This window comes from Marmota flaviventris, chromosome 1 (genome assembly GCF_047511675.1).
Source record: "Marmota flaviventris isolate mMarFla1 chromosome 1, mMarFla1.hap1, whole genome shotgun sequence".
Classification (NCBI taxonomy): Eukaryota; Metazoa; Chordata; class Mammalia; order Rodentia; family Sciuridae; genus Marmota; species Marmota flaviventris.
Window position 1 is genome coordinate 1,941,222 of NC_092498.1, and position 18,860 is coordinate 1,960,081.

Genomic DNA, 18,860 nt, shown 5'->3' on the forward strand with positions numbered 1-18,860 from the left:
ACAGGACGTGGGCCAAGTCTTTGAAGAGAGTGTGTGTGTGTGTATATGTGTGTGTGTGTAGCCCTTGTCTGGTTATTGGCACAATAAAATGATTGGCTCTTATTTTTGAAACAGTGTTTTGCTGTGTTGCCTAGGCCAGTCTTGAACTTGTGAGCCTAAGTGTTCTTCCCGAGGAGCTGGCACTACAGGTTGCACCATTATGCCCAGCTTAGCTTAAAAATTTATTTTTATTTTTATTTTATTTTATTTTTTTTAGAGAGAGAGAGGGGAGAGAGAGAATATTTTTAAATATTTATTTCTTTTTGGCGGACACAACATCTTTCTTTGTATGTGGTGCTGAGAATCGAACCCGGGCCGCACGCATGCCAGGCGAACGTGCTACCGCTTGAGCCACATCCCCAGCCCCCCAATTTTTTTTTTAAGGATCAGAATGTATAGAACAATTTTAATTTAAAAAGTTCAAATTAGTTTTTCCACTAAAAGATATTAAGCCATTGCTTTCTAAAAATTTTCGTAAAACATTTTATTTCTTACAAAGATAAATGGGTATTATAAATTCATAAAAATCTGTACAGACTTTTGGATAGGAAATTATAAATTGCTTTTATTGTGTTACTTTATGTAGAAAAAAAGTGAATCAATCTAGATAAACTGTGCAAGTGCTAAGTTAATTATTGTCTTCCACACTATTCCAGCTAAAGAGCAGAGCAATTCTAGAGCATGCACACTAATTTCATACTGGGTGGCTGGGGAACGACGTGCTGAGGCTCACCCTCTTCCCTGGAGCATGTGTGCAGCCTTGTGAGCAGAGGTGCTGGCTTATCATTGTGCCTCAGTGCTGTGACCACTGCCGTGAGTGGAGCGGAAAGAACGCAGGCTCTTGTTTCTCTAAGCCTCAGATTACAGCTGCATGTGGTGCACTGGATTTACACTGAAATCATAATTTGCATAATTTCTATCTTTGCTTTGATTTTACAAACTTTTGTAAGGGTGATAGCCATTATTTTAAGACTCAATTTAAAATTCTAGTGTTTTATCTATTAAAAAAAATAGAAGATACTGAGCCACTCTGCCAATGACATACCTAAAGGTCTTTCTAAATCTATTCTTATTTTAGTTGCTGCCTTTTGTTGTGACATTATAAAGGACTGCAGAATGTCCCCAAAAGGGCAACCACCACATGAGCTTGCTGCTTCTGTGACCTCTTTTTCCCCACTTGGAGTCGTTCACTGGCACTTCTGTGATGTAGTGGTTCTAAAGTCCCGGGCAGAGAGTCAGCTCTGCCAGTTGCAGGCTCTGTAGCCTTGGCAAATGAGGTGGCCACCCCTGTCCACTTTGAGTAGCAGTGCTGCCGGCCTCAGGGACTGCTGTGAAGAGCAGACGAACATGTAGAAGGTCTGCAAATCACTTAGAATGGTGCGTGGCACATCAGCCTCAGTCAATGCTAGTTATTATTTTTGGGGTTTTATGAGGCTTAAATTAAATGGGATTATACATGTAAAATGATTAGCAGAGTGTCTGGCATTTATTAAGTGCTCAGTAGATGCTAGTGGCTCTAATTTAAATATTCTGGTGCCTACATGTCTATAGACGTGTGCCTTTGGATCTCTGCATGTCATATTTTTAGTTAATTTATTTTAGGGCACTAGAAAAAAGAAACTAGTTTCTATGTTGGCCTTTCTCAATAGGTACAAGTTACAAAGTTAAAGTTTAACAAATATGCAATTACTTTCTGATTTCTAAGTTTAAATTATTTGTTATTTCAAGTTTATATTTACTTTTAGTATTAAAAGGTATACATGTTGATTAACATCACCATTTAGTGAAATTTCAAAAGGCCTGTCAATATCTAACCTGAGTTTCCTCTTCTTTTGTTATCTTCTTTACAGGTTTGTGGAATCTTGCGTCTCTCTTTTCCAACCTTTGTTTATTTGTGTTGATGCCCTTTGCATTTTTCTTTCTGGAATCAGAAGGATTTGCTGGCCTGAAAAAGGTAAGTAAATTGAATTTTGGAATTAAGAAGTAAATGTTGGGCTGGGATTGTGGCTCAGCGGTAGAACGCTTGCCTCAAGAGTGCGAGACCCTGGGTTCGATCCTCAGCACCACATAAAAAAATAAACAAAATAAAGGTATTGTGTACAACTAAAAAATAAACATTAAAAAAAGAAGTAAATGTCATTTATGTTGAACTGAAGATCAAACAAGCATTTGAATAGAATATAAAAAGTTTAATAAATAATATTAAAACCACATTTTAGCAATAATAGTAATATTGCACATTGAATCATTTTGTATGTTTATGGGGAAAGTTCTCCATCAATCCTGTATATGTTTGTGCTGTGCATTACTCTAGTGGAGTATTCCTTTGGAATAGATAAACCTATAGGGTTAGTGTTACTGTGTTACTGCTTTCTTAGGTAATCTCATTCAATTTTAGAGCTTGATATGAGATTCTAAAAATCCTAAAATACATCTTGATGTAAAAGTTATCTCACATACAATATTTTCAGGGTAGTAGCACATTATAAAATCGGATATGCTTTATTAGGTAGTCAAATTCCCAGGATACCAAGAGTAACTAATCTTAGGTAAATGTGGAAGGCTTAGAAGTGGGCAAACTGGGAAACTTCTCAGGAACTTCTTAAACTAATCAAGACTTTAAAAGAGGCAGTATTTTAGTCTATCCTTGAAGATAGTATTTTCAAAAATCTTTTTTTATTTATTCTTTTTAGTTATATATAACAGCAGAATGTATTTTGACATTCCCATTCTTTTTTAAATTAAATTTTATTTTTTAAAATTTCCCCTTCTTGTGGTTGTGCATGGTGTGGAGTTACACTGGTGATGTATTCATATATGAGCACAGGAAAGTGATGTCTGATTCATTCTACTGTCTTTCCTATTCCTGTCCCCCCTCCCTTCCCTTAATTCCCCTTTGTCTAATCCAATAAACTTCTTTCTCTGCCCCCACCTTATTATGTGGTTAGCATCTGTACATCAGAGAGAACATTCAGCTTTTGTTTTTTGGGGATTGGCTTATTTCACTTATCATGGTAGTCTCCAGTTCCATCCATTTACTGGCAAATACCATAATTTCATTCCTTATGGCTGAGTAATATTTCATTGTGTTTATATACCACATTTCTTTGAATACAGTATTTTAAAGAAAAAGAAACTAGGTTCTATTTATAACCTATGCAGTTCTTTGTCATAAATTTTTGGAATATAATGTAAATGCAAAGATTTAAGTACATTAATACCTTTTAAATGATTTTTAAACTTGCAAAGTGAGACTAGTGTTACAGTTTAGCATGTTTTGCCTTTCTGACTTTTAGTTCCATTCAGTATGTTGTGGTGGCATACAGAATGAAATGTGCCTGTATATCTTATTATTGAATAATAGTATAATGCTAATTCAGAAAATTTGGCTTGGGAAATTGTAAACTGCATGTGAATTGTTATTACTTTTCATCTTGTATAACTCTGTGTGGGATCATAGAGGTGAAATTATTTAACCATTTGATAGCTCTTCTGACTTTAAACCTTAAATAACCATACATTTTAAAGATGCAGTGCATCACTGGGGTGATGATCACCGTGCTGTTCCCATGGACTCACGGGAACAGCTGTCTGGCTGTTATCCCATAGGTGAACGTGTTGCAGCTAGCTGAAAAGGAACAGCTAGCTTCTTATTTAATGAAGGTTCGTCTGGCTGTTATCCCATAGGTGAACGTGTTGCAGCTAGCTGAAAAGGAACAGCTAGCTTCTTATTTAATGAAGGTTCCGAGATAAGAATGAATGAAGGAATGTGTTTGGCAGTCAAGCCTCACATTGAGAAAACTGGCTTTTGTATGTTGGACATTTTTTAATCCTGTTATATTATTAAGATTGGCAATTAAATTTATATACTGTTAAGAATTGTATTCTTCCAACTTAGAAAGCTGTTTGCTGGTTTATATTTTCTTGAAGAAATAATACAAAATATTATTGCTGAAAGGGATTTAGTTCAAACTCTTCTTCTATAAGGAGAAAACTGATATTAAATTGTATCAAATTGTCTATGAGCCATCCATGTAAAATAGCACAATTAGAACAGAATATCTAGGGATGTCTGACCTTCCCCAGGTCGGTGTTCTTCACAGTCAGCACTCTGGAGAGCACAAGAAAAGCCAGTAGGAAGACGAGGTGGCCGAGGACAGAACATGAATGTGAAACACTGTCAGAAGAGAGGCGCAAGGAAGAGTTCTGACACTGTCAGCTAGTGTGAGGAAAATGGGGTGACCATCTGGAAGCCAAGGGACACAGAGTTCCAGGAGATGCTTACCACCAAAGTGGAACTAAAAAGAATGAACAGAAGAAAAGGGGCATTGGAGACTATTGAAACGGTGGGCTTCTGTAGCATCTTGAAGTTTGGAGGTAGAGCTTTTGATGGACATTTATTCCAAGAGTTTTATGAAGTAGTCTACTACTAGTTAGTGGTTATTGAAGGCATTAGCAATCCTCTAACTACTAGTTAATATTATAGGAAATTTCTAGGGACACAAAGAAATGGGTCTCCTGCTTCCAAGGAAACATGGAGAACTTACAGTTGCAAACCAGATGAACTTATTACAGTTTGATGAACTTATTCATGAGGTGCTAAGGAAGAGGCTGAAAGAAATGGTTATCTTGTTCTGCTGTGCACTAGGGGCAGGCTGTGAGGAGGAGGCCAGCTGGGATTGAGCTGGGATCTGATCCACCAGCAGTATTTGCTAGAGTGTGATGTTCCAGGCTTGAGCCATTGCCTGGAACTCTAATGGAATTGAGGGAAATGGTTGGTGCCTAGATGTGAACCATGAACAGTCAAGATGCACAAGTAGCCCTCAGGGTCAGGTTCTGGAAGCACTGATCCTCTGCCAGGCAGTTTGGATTCTGTGCTGTAGACAACAGGGAACTGGCGTTTTCCCATGAGGATTTTTGCATCTATCATTTCATTTAAGTGAATCACACATTTTAGAGTTTCCGCATATGTCACAAAGGAAAGGAGCATCAGGGAGCACATGGGCCAGGGAGTGCTTGGCACTGAGTTTTGTAGAAATATCATATGCATCCAGCTCTGCTCAATAGAACATTTTGGTCTGTGTCACAAAAACTGCCTGTTGGTGTTTGCTTTATGCATGAAAGCTCTGCCTCTTCCTGATACTGCCTCTTTGCAGTGTTCCCCAATGCAAGAAACAACTGGAACTGCTCAGTGGTAAATATGTCCGTGTTTGGTGTTGTAGAACTATCTACCTGGTGTTCTTTATGAAATTCTAATTGTTAGCTAGGTAATTTTTCAAAATAGCATGTGACGTGGACAGACCATTCCACCCCTCTTGTGAACTGACTATCTAGAAAGGGGACTTGGCTACCTCTAAGTGCCCAGCCAGTCAGGGAAGGGACTCGGCTCTGTGTGGTAAACCAGTCAGCCAGGGAAGTAACATGATTGCATTTGATGAAGCAGATCAGCAACACACTGTAGGCTTTAAAAAAAACTCTGTCGTTACTTTTCTCCTGTGCCCCTTTATAGACTTAAGATCAAAAGGGAGAATCAGCTGAACAAGGATCCAAGAGATAGAGGTATTTTACGACTACATTTGTACACAGTTGTATAGTTCTTCCCTTTGAATTTTTTTCCTTTTTTTACTCCTAGTCTCTCTATTCATGATTAAAAGAACATTCTTTCTCCAAAACACAAATTTGACTGTGTTCATCTGTTAAAACCCTTCAAGGCCCTCCAGTGTACTTCATGACCTCATATGGGACTGAAGTGTTGAATGTTTGTGTGATACAGTTGTGATTATCAGACAGGTAATTCCCAGACCCAGTGAAGGATTTAAAAAGGGGGCAGTTAGAGCCCTGATGATTATCACTGATCCAACTTGGGAAGATTGGAATGAATAGGTGCTATGGTGACCAATTTAAACGTTTTGTTTCTCATACTAGTAAAGAGGGGGAGTAAGGGGGTTGCGGCCTGAAGGCAGAGGACTGTCAAGTGGGGAGTCTGAACGTATGGGCATGCCCAAGGGCAGGGGCCAGGGAAGAAAGAGGGAGGGCACAAAGGTAAGGAAGTGGGCTTTAGAGACAGCTGCCTGGGCATGTTACTTCATCTGAATCTCAGGTATTCTTTCTGTAAGATGGCTACAATAAAGATACTTACCTTACTGTATTATTTTCATGATTATATAAGACGAGATTGTTCATGTAGAGCATAGAGCCCAGGACTGCATTTAAAGTAATTGTAAATGTTAACTATTATTAAACCACCACTGTCTTCATGGTAGTCTGTAAATACACTCAAGCAATAAATATTGTTATTTATTCTTTACTTATAAATATTACTTATAATATTAATGTTATTTGGGATTCAGAAAGAAACCAAATACAGTAGAGTCAGCTGTTAATTATTCACATGTTATTATCATGAGCAGTTCTAAAATTCCAAATTGTTTTTCACATTTTGAAATAGCATTGACTAAAGCAGAATAAATCAGTTTTAGCATTAAAGGTAGCATACTTCGGAAAAAAAGCCTTCTTGAAGCTACAGTACATTTTAGACCCTAGTAGAAATGTTTTAGAAAGCTTTAAACTTAGGTGATCAGGTCATGCTATTTTAAAATGCTCTTTTTTTTTTTTTTTTTTTAGTTTTGAAACCAATTACTTGAAAGTTGCAGGGGTTATTAGCATTTTAAGTCTCAGTGTGTGTGTTGAAATGCTAGGTGTCTTTCTGCAGCATAGAATTATTTGGTGTTTCCTTGTGCAGCTCTGGATGTTGCTCCAGATGCTCTTGGCAGGCACTGTGGCTGTATTAGAACTACAAACTTTGCTGCTTTATTGATGTTAATGTTATTATCATCGGCCACAGTCACAAAGTGTTTGAATTGTCTAATAAGTATTCATATATGTTCCTAAAAGGTGTTTATCATTGGTTACCTTTGACATACTCATTTCTGATTGGTACTGAAGAAGGTAGAACATTTCTAATGGCAGATGCTGCCCAATAATTTGAGTCCTGATGAACTTGTATTATGGTTAAGTTAAATTTCCTTTTTTTCCTCCATGACCACCCTCCTGGTTTTGTTTTACTATGTCTAGTCTGGTGTATTCCCTAAGTGGCACATGGCCTACCATACTCCCACGGAGTCCCTGGGCGATGGATTTTAAAGCAGCTCCTTGCATATTGCCCCGAGATGCGGAAATTGGCCACTGGCCATGGGGCGGATGCAGAGCTTGAATTGAAAATCAAATTAAGCAGAATTCTCTACTTAGTTTTTAATTAAGCCACTATGTTAATTCAAACAGGACATTTTAGGCCTGGGGGTTGACCATGTCCTTTTAAGGCCCTTAAATAGCCTTTCTTCTTTCTCCTTACTGTGGCGTGTGTTTCTATTTTATTAGGACCATCTTTTTGCTATTCCCTTTCTTTATTATTCTTAAGCCTAAGAGAATAGAAGTGGTTTTGATAAAGTTTTTAGTAAGAAGCTAACTTTTACTTGGATCTTAAACTACTAGCAGTTCAATGTTGATGCAGATTCTTCTGTTGTTAGATTCATGTGCTGCATCAAACATCGAGTTTGTTCATGTGTGTTTGAACCTGATCCTGTGTTTACATCTGAATTTTCATTTCTGATAGAAAGGCACATCATTAGGTTTGTTTGGTTTTGTGGTGGAGATGCCTCTTTGCAGTTTTGAGCTTCGTTACTCTTTAGTGGCGGGCGTCTGTGGGTCGTGGGGATTGGGGTCATCTAAGGGCAGACAGTGCAACTGTTGCTCTCATACCTCAGATCAGAGCTGTAGTTTTTCCTCTCCTCTACCTCAGGAAAGACCTCTAGGTTAGCTGCACAGTCATCAGGAGATGCTTCTGATTCAGTCATGAACTCTAGAGGTATCATCTCTGGTTGGTGCTCACATGAGATGTAGGAATCTATTTGTTGCATATTGTGTCTTAACATCTACTTTGAATTAAATGTTATAAGGAAACAGATTAGCAACTAATGAATGTGGGAAAAAACTCAAATGTGACTATTTATAAGTTTAATGACAGATTAATTCATAAGCCCATGATTTTTCTGGGAACAAATGTATATTGTTTTCACCTTAATGCTTATCTTTGATTTGAAGTCCTGGTATAAAATTTAACATCAGCGACAGCAACATCCTGACCAATTATCCAAACCACGCAGACATCCTAGACTGTCCAGAACTAGTGCGTGATCTGTAGGATTAAGAGGTTAACTCCTATAACTTCAAACAAGTGCTTAATAATAAAAGCAAAAAGTACAAAATTTGAGGTGACTTCCTTTCTTAATTAATTAGACTGACCAGGTGGGAGCGAGAGGCTCTGTGCTGGCGCTCGGGACGTCCATAAAGCCGAGCAACATGACAGCACAATGGAGGAGGAACAAAGATTTTTTTAATATGTTTCTGTCCTGTGTCACAGTTTGAGATTGTCCTGGTTTATGTCCCTTTTGGCAAACTTACATAAAAGTGACCCTGTACTGTATTTTATGACCAGATGACTTTTCCCCTCAGTGGCTAATTTGTCTCAGGCCTCCATTTTAAAGAGAAGTGAGTAGGAAGTTCAGCCTCTGTCTCTGTGAGCTTTCATTGCATTCTTTCATTATTTTTGCTCGTTTTTTTTTTTTTTTTTTGCCACTGATGATCCATAAATTGTTGGGAATGAGTGATTAAGGAAGTGCTGCTTAGTGTTAGTGGCACATGCGCATATTTGGCATGGTTCTGGTGGGTGAGAGGAAATCACAGACAAGAGGAAGGCTCCTGCTGGGAATCCTTCAAGGAAATTTAACTTGGGCATGTTTTGATCTTGGTGTTTATTACAGAAAATGAAGTCATATCTTACTAACTATTGTTATGTGTTAATTTGATTCTCCCAACACCTGCAAGAAAACCATGGAGTAATGCATTAATAGAGCTGCTCTACATTCTCCCAACTGGGAGCACTAATTTTTCCTCAGAGATTAGTGTGGATGAGAATGGTTCTTTTCTTTTTTTATATGTGTGTGGGGGTACTGGGGATTGAACTCAAGGGTACTCAACCACTGAGCCACACACCCCAAGCCCTATTTTATATTTTTTAAATTTAGAGACAGGGTCTTACTGAGTTGCTTAGTACCTCGCTGCTGCTGAGGCTGGCTTTGAACTCAGGATCCTCCTTTCTGAGCCCCTGAGTCCCTGGGATTACAGGTATGTGCCACCATGCCTGGCAGAGAATGGTTATTTTCAAAACATTCCATCTGGCAGTGCTTTGCAGTGGAGGCCTTAGGAATCACCCCTTTGCTGTGAAAGGTGTGGCGGTGGAGGCATAGGTGGAGAGCCTTTCAGATAGGGAGGCTCGCATGCAGGCCCTCAGAGGAAGGGCAGAAGCATCATGTGAGGAGCAGAGCACATGTGCTGGTTTCCTTTAGAGATGGTTTGCGTTCATAAAGACTTTGAATGAAACTTCATTTAGTTCCTGAAATGGCATCAACTTCATCGCTCTTAGTGCAATTGCCTATTGGAGGGAATTAAATTATAGTCACAATGAATTGTTGAATAGCAGCTGCTTTTTTAAAAAATTAGTTTTCATATACTTTGTGAAAGTACAGTGTTTTGAATTGGACTACTACCTATTACTTTCATCTTTCTCTCCACCTAGAATAATGAGGGATTTCTGCATTTAAGGCTAGATTCTTTCTTTATTTGCATAATAATGTAATGGCCAAAAATGTGCATTTTGGAGTTCAGAGCAGCTGGACTCAAGTCCTGATCTGGTCTAAGGTGTTGGTGAAATGCCCAGGACACATTATCTGTAGCAGTTACCACAAAGAGCTCAAACGTGACAAGTGTATGAGAGCTGTTAATGAAACATCAGGAAAATTAGTATAGGACAGATTTTTATGTCATAGCACAGTGACATGGGCAGTTATGTTGGCATCGACATGGCCAGCTTTTGTTATGTATCCTGAAACAGGATCTGTTTTATCTTAGAACAGTACAGGTTGTAAAAAACAGGTCTCATGTTTAATAGGCAACTAAATTTTGAACTTTATTTTATGTGATAATTAAATTACTAACTAATGTCTCATAGTTCAGGCTTCTTTGTTAATTGAGGAATGTTTTGGTAGGGAAGAAATAAAAATTCACCAGGTTCAGATTTTAAACTAATTATACTTTTAATTGTGCTGGCCTCAAATACTTCCAATATTATGAAATATTTGGTCAGAGGAAGGGTGAAAGTATCATTTTAGGAGCAGAGCACATTTCTGTTTTATAGAAATAATAATTGTTTCATTAGAATTTTTTTCCAAGACTTTTTTTGGGGAATTGAAAATTACCCACCCTTGGTTGAGAGGAATGTTATTTGAAAGTGAAGTTAGATGTCAGACTTCTTAAGTAATTATGATATCATATGACTACCAGGTAAGTGCTCACCAAAGAGGTTAGAGTTTGTATTGTGAAAATCCTGTATTTACATGGCATTTGTCTTGTACTTATTTGTCTATAAAATCATTTATTCAGCATGTCACAAGGATGATCTTTGATCTTTATGAAATGTTTGCCAATATGTAGCTGAAACTTGGTACATAATATCAATCTACAATCCATTAATTTGGCTCATCTATATACCAAAAGTAGATACTGTGTACTCAGACACATCAAAGACAGTACGATTGTTTGATAACTTAGGTAATATTTAGATTGTGCTTCATCTACTTTTCTTTAAGTTACTGACAGTGATACTACTTAAAAATGTATTGGTTTGAACTTTCTGTTTAAAGAAAGGAAATTCTCATCTAGAAAGACAAGCATTGTTCTGGAGTGACTGAACTTTAAAGCAACTGAAATGCTAAACTATATGTATGTAAAAGTCACATTTGTCTTTTAGTGATTAAAAATTAGGTTAGCAAGCAAAAACTGAAAAAACATAAGGGTATGTTGACAGTCAAAAAAGTTAGAATAAAGTGTATTGAAAGGATCAGTTTTATGGGAAACATTTCCTGTTTTTTTTTGGAATACAGGAAAAGAAATTTTAGGTTTTATAAGGCTAGAGGTAAGTATTTTATATTTTAAAAGTTTATTTCAGGTAGAATTACTTAATATTTAATGCTTACATTGCACATCAGTGAATATTTTTATAAGCAGTTGATTTTTAAATAGACTTGTGAAGGGCTTAGATGTTTTTAAACCTTTTTTTGAGGTATCAGAATGATAACTGTTATTGATTTTTACATCCTTTTTTAAATACATAGAATTCAAGATATATTTCTGATGTAATTTTTAAGAAAGTAATGGAATACTTTATGTTACAATGAGAATTTATTGCATTAAATGACTTAAAATACTTTATTCAATATTCAGAATAAGATTTTCTTTTCTTCCTGCTGTTATTTTGGTTCAGGCTTCCTCATTTCTCACTTGGACTATTTAAGTTACTTTTTTTTTCTATAGCCAGTTTCATCCCCATACAAAGTAACTGCTATAGTGCCTTTTAGCTTTGCTTCCTTAACAATTAGTTGTATATGTACCTCAGCTCCATAAAATCCTTGATAGCTTCTAATTCCAACAAAATAGTCTAAACTCTGGTGCATTACACATAGGAGCATCTTATGTGTAATTTGGCTTCCATCTGTCTTAAGCCGAGTCTTTCCTTTGGCTCCCTGCCTGCCCTGTGTTGTGTCCCTACCAACTTACCTCTCCTAGAACAGGCCCTGTCCTTTTCACTCCACCTCTTCCTTCACATCGCTCCCTCTGCCAGGAAATCAGTTGTTCCTCAATACACTCCTGCCAGAATCCTTTTCCTGAGTGTTGTCTCCAGCATGATTCTTTTGTAATTGTGACTGCTTTGGGTTAGGATTGTGGTTGTTCCTCAATGTGTCTTTAACTTGAATACTTAGGGTGCTGGGGTGGAGTCCTTGTGCAGGGAGACAAGGGTGAAAGTGAGCACTCTCTGCTGTCTCCCTCCGCTTGTCTTGGGGGTGTGGGACCTGAGTGTGTTCCAGCAGAGCCCTGTGTGGGATAGATGGGTTCCTGCAGTTCCTTTCAGGATGTAATGTTTTTAGAACCTTGACACAAAATAAGACTCTTAGACTGATGAATTATTTTAGTGGAGCTTGGTTGACTGATTCTGAACCTTTGCAGATCCCTGACCATCGTGAGCTCTGTTTATAGGACTGGATGTCTTCCCAGCCCCAACCCTGCCTGGTTCCTCAGCTAGCTGGGTAGATTTAGGATTTTATGTGTCTGGAACCAGATGTACTGTTTCCCACAGTTCCTAGAGTGTTTGCCCCGTTGATGGCATGGAGCTCAGCCTCACCACAGCTGTCCTGGCTGGACCTGACCTCTGCTGGAACTCACAGCTGCCTCTTCCCACTGTGTCCTCAGGGTCCTGTTCTGTTGATCTGGTGCTGCCTTGCTCCCTGTGCTGTCTGCAGGTTTAGGAGAGCTTGTGGCTGGAGTTCTTCCAACTGTGCTCTCAGCTGTAGTTTTTGTTATATAGTTGCTGAGAAGTTGAAGTGAATTTAGAGGATGCTATTACTACTGTTAACCTCAAATCTTACATGCTGAATCCAATTCTTACATAAAACAGGCACTAGATCTTCCCCCTGCATTCAGACATTATGAAAGATTCATATTTATTTACTATTTTACTGTTTTTAAAGTATTCTTATGTATTTTATTTCATTTGGTATTTTAAATATCTGCTTTGTTTACTAGTTTCCTAGGTAGATGCAGTTCTAGTGGTTTCTTCTTGACCTTTCCATCATAGGTAACCCTCACCTCACAGGTCAGGGAAATGATGTGGAAAGACCACCACCAACAAAAAACAAAACAGAAAGATTCAAATGATCATTATTAACAGGTGATTATTGAAAAGGTTGTATAAAATCAAAAAATTATTTATTGTTTCCAATAAGAAAATTTAACAAGAAAGCTGGACATAGGATTAATACATAAAGTCAATAAATACCAGCAACAAAGAAGAAATCCAATTAAAAATTCCTTTTATTCCCTTTAGGCAAGATAGTCTAAAATATGTTGAAGTAAATCTAATGAACAATGCTTAAACCCTTAAGCATTGTTCATTAGATTTATTTCCAATGGAACCAATGGAAGGAAACAAAATATCTTATTAAAGATGTTAAAGGGGCTGGGGATGTGGCTCAAGCGGTAGCGCGCTCGCCTGGCATGCGTGCGGCCTGGGTTCGATCCTCAGCACCACATACAAACAAAGATGTTGTGTCCACCGAAAACTAAAAAATAAATATTAAAAAAAAAGATGTTAAAGAAGACCTAAATAAATGGCTGGATAGTCTGTGTTTGTTAGAATCAACACTATTCTGATAAATATACTAAGAGGTTTTCTTATAGAATATGACAAGCAATAATGATTTTATGGAAAATCAGAAAACCAAAACTAGTCAAAGTAATTTTGAAGAACAGGATGATAGAACTTTTCAGTCAAACATCAAAACTATAATGAAATATTACTTCACACTTATTAGAATGGCTATTAGCAAAGAACCCAGAAAATAAGCATTAATGAGGATGTGACGAGATTAGAATTCTGGAGTGTCATTGGTGAGAATGGAAAAGTTATTGCTGATAGACAAATGTGGTGGTACCTCAAAAAAACAAAAACAAAACTGAGAGTAAAATTACCATTGGATCTTGCAATTTCTCCTCTGGGCATATAACTCAGGCAGTTATTTGCACACTCATGCTCGCAGCAGTGGTAAGAGGATAGGAACATCCCGAGTGTCCGGGGACAGGTGAGTAGATGAGCAACATATGATTATGCATGCTGGGATATTATTCTGCTTCAAGGAAGGATGTGCTGACACTGCTGCAGAACGGGCAAACCCCAGACATTATGCCAAGTAAAATAAGCTAGTCCTCAGCGGACAAATACTGCGTGATTATGCTCAGGTGAGGTACCTCGAGTAGTTAGTTACATTCACAGAGGAAGTAGAAGCATGGCTGTCTGGGCTGGGGCGGGCACAGTGGAGCTGTTGTTTAATGGGCTCATAGTTTCCATTTAAGAGGAGTTCTTGGAGATGACTATTGGAGATGCCACCGCAGCATGTGAACAAACTTCTCCCATGAACCTTATTTAATTAGAAATGGTAAAATGGTGAATTTTCTGTCTCATGTATTTTATTACAAGTTTGAAGTAAATGATAAACATGATAGTGTTTTGTTATGTTTTGGGTGGGTTGATGTCATTGGGAGGGTTACATGGATGCTGCAACAGTCATGGTAGTGTTTTTTGAAGTTAGGTATATACCTGGGTATAGTCCACCTAAGTTGACATACAAAGCCAAATAGTGTGCTTTTTATTATTTAATAATAAATAGACACGAAAGCCGAACAATGTGCTTTTATTATTTAGACATAGAAGGAAAAAAGATGATTCATTTCTTGGTGATGGGCTCACATTAACAAAACAGATGCTACTACATTAAACTAGTTTATTGATTTTCAGTGGAAAAATTTATTTACATGCATGTACCACCCAGCTTTGCTCTCATTTATCAAGGGCTGTAAGAAATGCAGAAATCTGGGAGAGACAGCCTGGCAAAGCTCACCCAGGACCTGGTTTAGAGAGAGAACAGACACCTATAGTTCTTATGTGCTTGTGTACTGTTTCTGCCATAAAGCACAGCTCTTTTGTAGTATTTTGGAGTTTCTAGTGCTTTTGTGTAAGTGTATTTTTTGCCAGAAAAGCATTATGACACTTTATCTAAATTGTCATGTGACATTCCTTTATTTTGAATTGCAAACCTGAATATCTTTTCTGCTTTGTGTAATGATGTAATAAATAAGAATCCTAATCTTTTTTGTCTAAATATTAGAGTGTGTGCTTGGGTGTTTTATGAAAGTGGAATAGTAGGATATTGACTAAGATGTTCTCTTGTATTAAAAGTTTCCCATGGGACTGAGCATTTGACCGTGGTATGAGCTTGCTATTGTAGAATTGAAAATTAATGTCTGGTGAAAGAAGCTTTTATGTTCCTTACTGAAATTGTAGGTTTGTCATATGTTTAAAGCTTTCTTCCCACTTTTCTACTTTTCATTCTTTCTTTTGTACCTAATTTCTGTCTTTTTGGGGTAGTGGAAAGCATGGGCTCTAAAGGTTGGCAGACCTGAATTAAAAAGTCAGTTCTGAAGTGCATTGAATGTATGACCACAGGCAAATCACTACTCTTGAGTTGAGCTTCTTGTGGATAATAAAATTGAGCCTTTTCTTTATTGTGAGGATTTGATAAGCACGTAGAAGAAGGCTGACGAGAGCTCTGCATGTTAGCTCCCATCTCTATTTCACAGGAAATTTATTACTGAAGGCTTAATTAAAACAGAAATAGAAGAAAAGAGTCTCACTGACTAACCAGTAAATTGTTTTGATATGAAGTAGTGCGGTGAGAAGTAATTTCTCCCCAAATTTAGAGTTACATTTAAGTTTTTATAGTCCAGTTCTTTCATTTCAGGCTAGGAATTTGTTGTTTTATTTTATTTACTTATAGTCTAGAGCTTATCTAATATCATGGGAAATTTCTGTCCACAAATTTTAATATAATGAACATTTTGAACTAGCAATATTAATGTTTTTATTGTAACTTACCTAAAATACTTTTTTGGGAAAGTTTTAATAGCTGGAGTATTTTATAGTGTCAATTTTTCCATCTTGTGTAGATCACTGTATATGTTTTTAAAATAGACTGCATGACATTAATATTCAAGAGCATCTCACTATTGACCACAGAACTTGAGGAGAGCCGTTTCCTTGGGCAAGCCCCTTTGTGCATGCGCTTAGTGGTTGTTGGGTAAGGGGGACATTGGATGCTCTCCAGAAATGCTTGTTTGCAGTTTTCTTGTGGTTTAAAATCATTAGTCCTCCTTTTATTTTCTGTTCTGCTTTAGTGTTCCCCCATGACTGCATGTGTGACAGGTCAGCCTTGATGCTATGCTGAGTAAACCTTATCTTAAAGTTACTAAGAAACCCTTTTCATTAAACGAAAACAATGACTTGATCTTTACATGTTCTGTGAACGTAAAGGTTTTCCCAGGCTTTCTTAGTGTGTGGAGACATGGCATATCGAGTGGTGTTTGCATTCCTTATAGGAGGGCCAGATGTCAGGAGAAACCTTGTTTAATTGTTCATCACCATAGAAACATATCAAGTTCTTAGTGATGCTTTTGTAAGTATATTGTAGTTTCCACTTCACTGATATTCAGTATAGAGCAATTAAATGTATCATTGACCAGCACAAAAATTCCAAGAAGCATTATAACATTTCGGTATTGTAGACTATCCATTCAGTGCTTATATAAATCTAAAATAAATCTGTCTCTGTTTAGTCTTTACTAGCCTACTTCATCTAATTTAGCTATTATGATGTTGAAGTCATTGTAATTTCACAATAGTACTGGCATGAACCAGTGTGATTACATATTTATTCCTTGAAAACAACATGGCACTTCATTAGCAGAGAGTACTTATCTCAATAGTATTTTACATGAATATGCTCTGCGCTTGTTATGCTATGATCTTAATCAAAGGGAAGGGTTTCATTAGAGGAACTTAGAGTTGTACTTTTGGGGTGGGTCAAGATATGCATTCATACTTGAGTGTAACAATACTGTGAAGTTTCTGAGGCCCTCGTAGACATAGCAGCCTAAGCATTCAGAATTATGTGAAGGAAGTGCAATTGTTGATGGTAAAGAGAAGTCCTCATAGTCCTCTTATCTTCAGGAGGCTTCTCACTTTTTAAGGTCGGCCATAGGGCCCTTCTCCTCCCTTGATGATATTTTGTCCTTGTATTGTTTGAGGGTATTTCATTGAGGTGTTCTAACATCTGATGAATATCTTAGCTCAGTATATGCAGGAGTAGAGCTGATAGGAAGCATCCCCTTGGAGTTGGCTAGCTCCTAATTCTGGATGGAAAAAGGACTGTAGAGTAGGCATATATGTTGTCCTGCTGTCAATTAATGGTAGTGATAAGGGCTCATCATGCTTTTCATTACTTTGCAGACAGAATCACACCCAGAACCCTAAAAATCTCATGTGTTACATGCCATAAATCCTGTACTCTTTCAGGCTTTGTAATATTCTTATGCTTTCAAGAAAGATATTAAGTTTATAGATTTTTAGTACTTCTGTAAACTAGTTGACTCTGAGTTAAACAATGAAATTTCTGATTATGTATAGTCCTGTTATGTCTTCCTTAAAGTTTTTGAAGATAAAAAAATTTGCTATATTACATTTAATGAATAAACTTATCTCTTCCCATTAGTTTAACTAAAAGTTCATGAATGTGATAGTTAATTGATTTCATGTGCGTGGCTGATTTTGTCTCATTTAATCATAAAAAAGAAAATAAAATTTAAAAAAGGGAAATACAACTGTCACATCCTTATACTGGATTAAGTCAGAGTAATATAGAGTAACAGTCATTTCTTACTGTAGCAGCTACCCTTAGTATTTCATTGAAAAGTTATGTTATACCAAACAATTTTGATGGCTTATACTGTAGCAGCCTTTTTGTAAGTGTAATATTGTTAATTTATTCTTTTTTTTTAAGAGAGAGAGAGAGAATTTTTTAATATTTATTTTTTCAGTTTTCGGCGGACACATCATCTCTTTATTTATACATGGTGCTGAGGATCGAACCCAGCGCCCCGCGCATGCTAGGCGAGTGCGTTACTGCTTGAGCCACATCCCCAGCCCATAATTTATTCTTTTTTATATAGCTGAAAATCAGATTTCTTTTTGCAATTTTTTTTTTCTTTCAAACTGAAAGCATTTCCTATGAAATCAGGAGCAAGACAAAATGTCCACTCTGACCTCTTCTATTCAATATAGTTCCAAAACTCTAGCCAGAGCAATCAGGAAGAGAAGAAAATTAAAGGGATACAAATAGGAAAAGAAGTCAAACTGTCTCTGTTTGCTCATGACATGATCTATAAGACTCAAGGAACTCCACCAGAAGACTTGTAGAGCTAATAAATGAATTTGGAAAAGCAGCCGGATACAACATCAACACTCATAAGTTAATTACTTCAACTGTGATTCAGTTGAGAAAGAAACGAGGTAAACCACTTCTTTCACAATAAGGTCAAAAACAAAAACCAAACAATGGGAATTAATCTAAGAAAGGAGGTAAAATCTTTCTAAAATGAAAATTATAGAACTCTGAAGAAAGAAACTGAAGAAGACCTTAGAAGCTGTAAAGCCCTCCTATGTTCCTGGATAGGCAGAATTAATATTGTCAAGATGGACATGCTACCCAAAACAATATACAGATCCAATGCAATCCCCATCAATATACCAATGACATTCTTCACAGAACTAGAAAAAAACAGTCCTTAAATTCATTTGGAAGAGGGCTGGGGATGTGGCTCAAGCGGTAGCGCGCTCGCCTATCATGTGTGCGGCCAGGGTTCGATCCTCAGCACCATATACAAATAAAGATGTTGTATCCGCTGAAAACTAAAAAATAAACATATAAAAAATTCTCTCTCTCTCTCTCTCTTTAAAAAAAAATCATTTGGAAGAATAAGAGCTGGAGGCATCACAATAACTGATTTCAAATTATACTACAGAGCTATAGTAATAAAAATAGCATGGTATTAATATCAAAATAGACATGGAGACTAGTGGTATAAAATAGAGGACACAGATTCAAATCCACATACTTACAGCATCTGATACTTGACAAAGGTGCCAAAAATATATGGAGAAGAGATAGCTTTTTAAATAAGTGATGCTGGGAAAACTGGATATCCATAATTAGAAGAATGAAATTAGATTCCTATCTCATCCTGCACAAAAGTCAAATTAAAAT

General features: G+C 37.1%; 1 protein-coding gene across 11 annotated transcripts in view; it reads left to right on the top strand.

Annotated features, from left to right (window-relative positions):
- The window catches only part of Lmbr1 (limb development membrane protein 1), a 166,668-nt gene that overhangs the window by 75,628 nt on the left and 72,180 nt on the right, over positions 1 to 18,860 (top strand). For all 11 annotated transcript variants that reach the window (XM_071610652.1, XM_071610653.1, XM_027951298.2 and 8 more), the window contains one exon: positions 1,890 to 1,993. In XM_071610652.1, coding sequence (XP_071466753.1) covers positions 1,890 to 1,993 — 104 coding nt within the window. The remainder of the gene's footprint in view (positions 1 to 1,889; positions 1,994 to 18,860) is intronic.